Below are 8,638 nucleotides of genomic sequence, written 5' to 3' on the forward strand. Positions count from 1 at the left end.
AGGAACAACAAAGATCATGGCAGGAGTGATGGATATCGCGATAGATCGTGACAGGAACAACAAAGATCATGACAGGAGTGATGGATATCGCGATAGATCGTGAGAGGAACAACAAAGATCATGGCAGGAGTGATGGATATCGCGATAGATCGTGACAGGAACAACAAAGATCATGACAGGAGTGATGGATATCGCGATAGATCACGACAGGAACGACGGGGATCGTGATAAGGACGACAGATGTTGTGATAGATCACGTTAGGAACGCTGGATGTCGTGCTAGAAACATGCAGGGAAATCATGCAAATGAGATGCAAATGAGATGCAAACGAGGCCACGCCCACCTGGTCCAGGGCGTCGTCCCCGGGGGGTCTGGGCCCCATCAGCCCCTCCCCCTCCTCCGACGACAGCGACTCCGACGACGAGTCCTGAGGGGGAGGGGAGAGATGGGGAGGGACCCCGATCTGGGGGCTCTGCTCACCCTTTTTGGGGTCCTGTCACCCATTTTGGGGTTTTACCCATTTTGGGATTTTTTTACCCATTTTGGGTTTTTTTACCCATTCTGGGGTTTCCTTGACCCATTTTGGGGTCATGGAGTCCAAACTGCTGGGGGGGTCCCAGGTCCCATTTTGGGCTCTTTGAACCCATTTTGGGGTCTCTTTGTCCAATTTTGGGCTCTTTTACCCCATTTTGGGGGTCCCTTTTTACCCCATTTTGGGCTCTTTGAACCCATTTTTGGGGTCTCTTTTTACCCAATTTTGGGGGTCCCTTTTTATCCCATTTTGGGCTCTTTGAACCCATTTTGGGGGTCTTTTTTACCCCACTTTGGGCTCTTTTTTTACCCCATTCTGGGACGCTTTTTTACCAATTTTGGGGTGTTTTTACCCAATTCGGGGGCGCCAGATCCCATTTCTCGGGTCCTTTTGCCCGTTTCTGGGGTCTTTGTGCCCATTTTTGGGGTCTCTGGGCCGATTTTTGGGCTCCCTTCGCCCCGTTTTTGGGGCCCCTGACGCGTCCCCCGCTTTGGGGGGGTCCCTTCCCCCATTTCTGAGCCCCTCGATCCCGTTTTCGGGGTCCTTTTGCCCGTTTTGGGGGTCCTTTTGCCCGTTTTCGGGCTCTTTCCCCCCGATTTTCGGGCTCTTTTCCCGCACCTGGCGCAGCTCCCGGGTCCGGTCCCGCATCCTCCCGGAAGTGACCGCTCCGCGCCTGCGCGGGGGAAACCACCGAGACGGGGCCGCTCTGGGTCCTCCAGGGCCATAGAGACGAGACCCCGAGTCCTCCGGGACCACCGAGAGGAAGCTCCTGGGTCCTCCAGAGCCCCTGAGAGCGGCCCCGAGTCCTCCGGGGGGGTCCCCGAGTCCTCCCGGACCGTCGAGAGGGTCCCGATTCCTCCAGAGAGGGGGGGGGGCCTTGAGTCCTCCCAGACCATCGAGAGAGGCCTCTCTGGCCACCGAGTCGCCTCTGATTGGCCGGCGGGGGAGTGGGCGTGGCCGGGGCGGCGGCACTTCCGCGTTGTCGGGGCGAGGCGGCGGGAGGCGCCAGGGGGCGGTAAGGGCCGGCCCGGGGTGGTTTCCATGGCAACCGCCTCGCTCGGGGGGCGCCCCCGTTGCCATGGAGACGGGACGGACCATTTTGGGGGGCCGGGGGTCTGGGGGTCCTGGGCGGGGTCTGGGGGGTCCCAGGGCGGGTTTGGGGGGTCCTGGACGGGGTTTGGAGGCTCCGAGGGGAGTTTGAGGGTCCCGGGACCGCTTTGAGCGCCTTCGGGCGAGATTTGGGGGTCCCACCCCCCCCCTTTAACCCACCCGAGGGAGGTTTTGGGGGTCCCTGAGCCCCTGGGGATGGTTTGGGGGTCTCTGGGTCACCTGGGGATGATTTTGGGGGTCCCTGAACCCTTGGGGATGGTTCTGGGGGTCCCTGTGTGACCCAGGGATGATTTTGGGGGTCCCAGGCTCACCAGACCCCCGTTCAGCCCCGGGGCGATGTCAGAGGCGGACCCCGAGGCCGGGGGGGGCTCAGAGGGGGGCTCTGAGGGGCCCCTGGGGGTGATTTTGAGGGGTCCCTGAGCCCCCAGGGATGGTTTGGGGGTCCCTGTGTGACCCAGGGATGATTTTGGGGGGTCCCTGAGCCCCCAGGGATGGTTTGGGGGTCTCTGTGTGACCCAGGGATGATTTTGGGGGTCCCTGTGTGACCCAGACCCCCGTTCAGGCCCGGGGCGATGTCAGAGGCGGACCCCGAGGCCGGGGGGGGCTCGGAGGGGGGCTCTGAGGGGCCCCCCCGGGACCCCCCGGGGCCGCTGGCGCTGCTGAAGGCGAAGGCGCTGGACGTGACCTTCGAGGTGGGCGACGAGTACGAGGTGATCGAGACCATCGGCACCGGAGCCTACGGAGTCGTCAGCTCTGCCCGCAGGAGGGACAACGGTGAGGGGATGGGGGGATACTGGGGATACTGGGGACACTGGGGATACTGGGGGGACAGGGACAGGGACAGGGACAGGGACAGGGGGGCACCGGAGCCTACGGAGTGGTCAGCTCTGCCCGCAGGAGGGACAACGGTGAGGGGACAGGGACTGGAGGGACACTGGGGATACTGGGGATACTGGGGACACTGGGGGGACAGGGACAGGGACAGGGACAGGGACAGGGGGGCACCGGAGCCTACGGCGTCGTCAGCTCTGCCCGCAGGAGGGACAACGGTGAGGGACGGGGGGGATACTGGGGACACTGGGGATACTGGGGATACTGGGGATACTGGGGGGACAGGGACAGGGACAGGGACAGGGACAGGGACAGGGACAGGGGGGGCACCGAGGCCCACGGAGTCGTCAGCTCCGCCCGCAGGAGGGACAACGGTGAGGGGACAATGGGGGATACTGGGGATACTGGGGATACTGGGGACACTGGGGGGACACTGGGGACAGGGACAGGGACAGGGGGGCACCGGAGCCTACGGAGTCATCAGCTCCGCCCGCAGGAGGGACAACGGTGAGGGGACTGGGGATACTGGGGATACTGGGGGACACTGGGGGACAGGGACATTGGGGACACTGAGGGACAGGGACAGGGACAGGGACAGGGACAGGGGGGACACTGAGGGGACAGGGACAGGGACAGGGACAGGGACATGGGGCACCGGCGCTCCACGAGCGGTCGTCAGCTCCGCACGCAGGAGGGACAACGGTGAGGGGACGGGGGGATACTGGGGACACTGGGGGGACACTGGGGGGACAGGGACAGGGACAGGGGGGACAGTGGGGGAACAGGGACAGAAGGGACACCAGGGACACTGGAGGGGGACATCGGTGAGGGAATACCAGGACATGGAGGGGACACTGGGGGGGACAGGGCAGGGACACCTGGAACCCCTTTTTGGGTACTTTGGGGTCTCCTGACCACCTGGACCCCAATTTTTGGACATTTTGGGGTCTGCCGACCACCTGGCCCCCATTTTTTGGGTATTTTGGGGTTTCCTGCCCCCCGGCCCCCCATTTTTGGACATTCTGGGTCTCCTGCCCCGCTGGCCCCCTCCCCAGGCCAGCAGGTGGCCATCAAGAAGATCCCCAACGCCTTCGACGTGGTGACCAACGCCAAGCGGACGCTGCGGGAGCTGAAGATCCTCAAGCACTTCAAGCACGACAACATCATCGGCATCAAGGACATCCTGCGGCCCACGGGCCCCTACGGCGAGTTCCGCTCCGTGTGCGTCCCCAGCGGGCACAGGGGGGCCGGGGGCCTGGGGGCCTGGGGTGCTGGGGGCCTGGGGCGGGGGTGCTGGGGGTCCTGGGGCGGGGGGCTGGAGGGGCACCTGGGATGGAGCCAAAGGGTCAGCTGGAGGCGTTGAGGTGGTCAAGGTTGACGTGGTCAGTGGTTAAGGTCAACAGTCAAGGTCAATGTGGTCGATGGTCGAGGTCAACGTGGTCAATGGTCAAGGTCAACGGTCAAGGTCAACGTGGTCAATGGTCAGTGTCAATGGTCAAGGGTAACGGTCAAGGTCAATGTCAATGGTCAAGGTCAACGTGGTCAATGGTCAGTGTCAATGGTCAACGGTCAAGGTCAATATCAATGGTCAAGATCAATGTGGTCAATGGTCAAGGTCAACGTGGTCAATGGTCAAGGTCAATGTGGTCAATGGTCAGTGTCAACGGTCAAGGGTAAGGGTCAAGGTCAATGTCAATGCTCAAGATCAACGGTCAACGTCAACGCGGCCAAGGTCAAAACGTGGTCAAGGTCAATGGTCCAACTCAGTGGTCAATGTCAACGACCAAGGCCAATGGTCAAGGTGCACAAGGTCAAAATCAATATCAGTGGTCAGTGTCAATGGTCAATGTCAATGGTCAACGTCGACACGGTCAAGATCAACATGACCAAGGCCAACACGGTCAAGATCAACTTGACCAATGTCAATGGTCAATGTCAGTGGTCAATGTCTACGTGGCCAAGGTCAACATGGCCAAGACCAACATGGTCAAGATCAACATGGCCAATGTCAATGGTCAATGTCAACGTGGTTGAGGTCAACGTGGCCGAGGCCAACACGGCCGAGGTCAACGCGGTCAAGGCCATCAACGTGTCCAGTGTGAGGGTGGTCAATGTGAGGGTGACCAATGTGAGGGTGGCCAATGTGAGGGTGGTCAATGTGAGGGTGTCCAGTGTGAGGGTGGTCAATGTGAGGGTGTCCAGTGTGAGAGTGGCCAATGTGAGGGTGGCCAATGTGAGGGTGGCCAATGTGAGGGTGTCCAGTGTGAGGGTGGCCATTGTGAGGGTGGCCAATGTGAGGGTGGCCAATGTGAGGGTGGCCAATGGGAGGGTGGCCAATGCCCCTGTCCCCCCCTCCCCCCCCCAGGTACGTGGTGCTGGACCTGATGGAGAGCGACCTGCACCAGATCATCCACTCGTCGCAGCCGCTGACGCTGGAGCACGTGCGCTACTTCCTGTACCAGCTGCTGCGCGGCCTCAAGTACATCCACTCGGCCAACGTCCTGCACCGCGACCTCAAGCCCTCCAACCTGCTGGTCAACGAGAACTGCGAGCTCAAGATCGGCGACTTCGGCATGGCGCGGGGCCTGGGCGCCGACCCGCGCCAGGCCAAGGCCTTCCTGACGGAGTACGTGGCCACGCGCTGGTACCGCGCGCCGGAGCTGCTGCTGTCGCTGCACCGCTACACGCGCGCCATCGACATGTGGTCGGTGGGCTGCATCTTCGCCGAGATGCTGGGCCGGCGCCAGCTCTTCCCGGGCCGCAACTACGTGCACCAGCTGCAGCTGATCATGGCCGTGCTGGGCACGCCGCCCGCCGGCGTCATGGCGGCCATCGGCGCCGAGCGCGTGCGCGCCTACGTGCAGAGCCTCCCGCCGCGCCCGCCCGTGCCCTGGGAGAGCCTCTTCGGCGCGGCCGAGCCGGCGGCGCTGGCGCTGCTGGGCCGGATGCTGCGCTTCGACCCCCGCGAGCGCGTGGGCGTGGCCGAGGCGCTGCGCCACCCCTTCCTCGCCAAGTACCACGACCCCGAGGACGAGCCCGAGTGCGTCCCCGCCTTCGACTTCGCCTTCGACCGCCAGGCGCTCACCAAGGAGGAGATCAAGGCGGCCATCGTGGCCGAGATCGCCGACTTCCACGCCCGGCGCGACGGCATCCGGCGCCACATCGCCCTGGCGCCCTCGGGCGCCGCCGGCGGGCAGGGCCCTCCGGGGGGCGCTGCGGCCAACGGGGGGGTCAGCGTGGCCAACGTCAACATGGCCAACGCCAACACACCCAACGTCAATATGGCCAACGCCGGCATCGCTGTGGCCAACGTCAACGTCAGCGTGGCCAACACCAACACTAACGTGGCCAACGTCAGCGTGGGCAACGGCGGTGGCAACGCGGCCAACGCCAGCATCAACGTGGCCAATGTCAACGTCAACATGGCCAACGTCAACGTGGCCAACCTCAACGTGGTCAACGCCAACGTGGCCAACACTACCATGGCCAACATCAACATGGGTAATGGCGTCGGCAACGTGGTCAACACCAACATGGCCAACATCACCATGGCCAACACCAACGTGGCCAACACCAACATGGCCAACATCGCCATGGCCAACGCCAACGTGGCCAACGCCCCCAGCGGCCCCGCGTGGCCGCCCTGCGCCGACGTGGACATGCCGAGCCCCGGCCCCGCCCCCGACTGCCCCATGGACTCGCCGCAGGTGAAGGTGGAGCCGGGAGCGCCCCCGGTGCCCAAGCGCGAGGGCGCCATCTCCGACGACACCAAGGCCGCCCTGAAGGCGGCGCTGCTCAAGTCAGCCATGAGGAACAAGAGCAAAGGTCGGGGGGGTAAGAGGGGGGTGGGGGATCTGCCCTGGGGCTTCTGGGTTGTGGGGGTTGGGTGAGGTTGGGTTGGTTCAGTTGGGTTGAGTTGGGTGAGTTGGGTTGGTTGAGTTGGGTTGAGTTGAGTTGGGTGAGTTGGGTTCTGATTGGTTGGGTTGGGTTGACTTGGGTTAAACTGAGTTCTGATTGGTTGGGCTGAGTTATCTGAGCTGGGGTTCGTTGAGTTGGATTGAGTTGGGTTGGGTTGGGTTGAGTTTGGCTGAGTTGGGTTGGGGTGGGTTGGTTGAGTTGGGTTGAGTTGGATTGAGTTGAGTTGGTTGAGTTGGGTTGGGTTGATTTTTGATTGGTTGGGTTGGGTTGGATTGAGTTGGTTGAGTTGGGGTTGGTTGGGTTGAGTTGGGTTGAGTTGGGTTGGGGTTGGTTGGGTTGAGTTGGATTGGATTGGTTGAGTGGGGTTGAGTTGGGTGAGTTGAGTTGGTTGGGTTGAGTTGAGTTGGGGTTGGTTGAGTTGGGGCTGGTTGAGTTGGGTGAGTTGGGTTGTGGTTGAGTGAGTTGGGTTGGGGTTGGGTGAGTTGGGTTGGGGTTGAGTGAGTTGGGTTGGGGTTGGGTGAGTTGGGTTGGGGTTGGGTGAGTTGGGTTGGGGTTGGGTGAGTTGGGTTGGGGTTGGGTGAGTTGGGTTGCGATTGGCTGAGTTGGGGTGAGTTGTGTTGGGATTGGTTGAGTTGAGTTGGGTTGGGGTTGATTGAGTTGGGTCGAGTTGAACCAGTTGCCCTCAGCTGGGTTGACTGTGGCCGTGCCTTTGGTGTCCCTGCCGTCCCCCAGACGCGCCGCGCTGGCGCCGGGAGGCCCCCCGAGGGCCGGAAGCCGGTGACGGCGGCGGAGCGGCAGCGGGAGCGGGAGGAGAAGCGGCGGCGGCGCCAGGAGCGCGCCAAGGAGCGCGAGAAGAAGCAGCGGGAGCGGGAGCGGCGCGAGCCCCGCGGGCGGGGGGAGGGGCTGCAGGGGCTGGTGCTGAGCGACGACGACCGGCACCTCCTGGAGCGCTGGGACCAAGATGCGCGACAGGGCCCCCGCGCCCCGGCCCGCCCGCGCCCCGCCCCGCCCCCGCCCTCCCCTGCCTGCCCCCGCCCTGCCTGGCCCCGCCCGAGGCGTGGCCGGGCCCGAGGCGTGGGCGGAGCCTCCTGCCGGCCCCGCCCCGCCGGCCCCGCCCCGCCGCGACCCCGACGTGGCCACGGTGACGCGGCAGCTCTCCAAGTCCCAGGTGAGTGGGCGGGGCCTGCGGGGTGGGGCCTGGGTGTGGTCACGCCCCCCTCTCACCGCCCCGCCCCACCCGCAGGTGGAGGACCCCCTGCCCCCCGTGTTCCCCGTCACCCCCAAGGGCAGCGGCGCCGGCTACGGCGTCGGCTTCGACCTGGAGGAGTTTCTGAGCCAATCGCTGGACATGGTGGGGGACCCCAAGGACAGGTGAGAGCTGGGTCGGTTGGGTTGGGTGTGTTGGGGTTGGGTTGGGTGTGTTGGGTTGGATTGGTTACGTTTGTTGGGTTTGCGTTGGGTTGGGTTTGGGTTTGTTTGGTTTGAGTTGGGTTTGGATTTGTTGGGTTGGGTGGGTTGGGTTGGATGGGTTTGGTTTGGGTTTGTTTGGGTTGAGTTGGTTGGGTTTGGGTTGGTTAGTTTTGGGTTTGTTGGATTTGGGTTTGTTTGGGTTGGGTTGTTTGGATTTGGTTGGGTTTGAGTTGGGTTTGGATTTGTTGGGTTGGGTTTGGGTTGGTTGGGTTTGGGTTGGTTGGGATTGGGTTGGGTTGGGTTTGGGTTTGGTTTGGGTTGGGTTGGTCTTGAGTTGATTGGGTTGGTTGGGTTGGGTTGGGTTGGTTGGGATTGGGTTGGGTTGAGTTTGGGTTGTGTTTGCTGAGTGGGAGTCGGCTCGGCCTGCCCTCCCCCGCCCCTCCCCCACTGAGCGCCCGCCCCTCCCCCGCAGCCAGGGGGACTCGGCGCCGCTGTCGGCGTCGCTCTTGGCCGACTGGCTGGAGGTTCACCGGCTCAGCCCCGCGGCGCTCGAGAGCCTCCAGCGCGACCTCCAGCTCGGCTCCCCGATGCTCCTGGCCGACGACCTCCCCGAGCCCTGACCCCCTGGAGGCCACGCCCCCAAGGGGGAGGCCACGCCCACAGGGGTGTCAGCCCCACCCCCAGGGGTGTCGACCCCGACCCCCAGGGGTGTCAGCCCCACCCCCCAGGGGTGTCGGCCACACCCCCAGGGTGTCAGCCCCACCCCCTGGGGTTGGCCCCGCCCCAGGGGAGTCAGCCACACCCTGGGGTGTCAGCCCCACCGCCCGGTGCCTCGA

The 8,638-nt window shown here is 63.6% G+C and overlaps 1 protein-coding gene across 1 annotated transcript; it reads left to right on the forward strand.

Moving 5' to 3' along the window:
- Positions 1-2,195: 2,195 nt before the first annotated feature.
- On the forward strand, positions 2,196-8,638 carry LOC126645849 (mitogen-activated protein kinase 7-like). The gene is given in 8 exon segments (XM_050326664.1): positions 2,196-2,417; positions 3,530-3,695; positions 4,840-6,299; positions 7,125-7,132; positions 7,134-7,346; positions 7,348-7,560; positions 7,636-7,763; positions 8,275-8,638. Coding segments are annotated over 8 exon segments (2,538 nt in total). The 5' UTR covers positions 2,196-2,215; the 3' UTR covers positions 8,423-8,638.

The sequence above is a fragment of the Myiozetetes cayanensis genome, unplaced genomic scaffold (assembly GCF_022539395.1).
Source record: "Myiozetetes cayanensis isolate MyiCay16 unplaced genomic scaffold, myiCay2020 scf319, whole genome shotgun sequence".
NCBI classification, from domain to species: domain Eukaryota; kingdom Metazoa; phylum Chordata; class Aves; order Passeriformes; family Tyrannidae; genus Myiozetetes; species Myiozetetes cayanensis.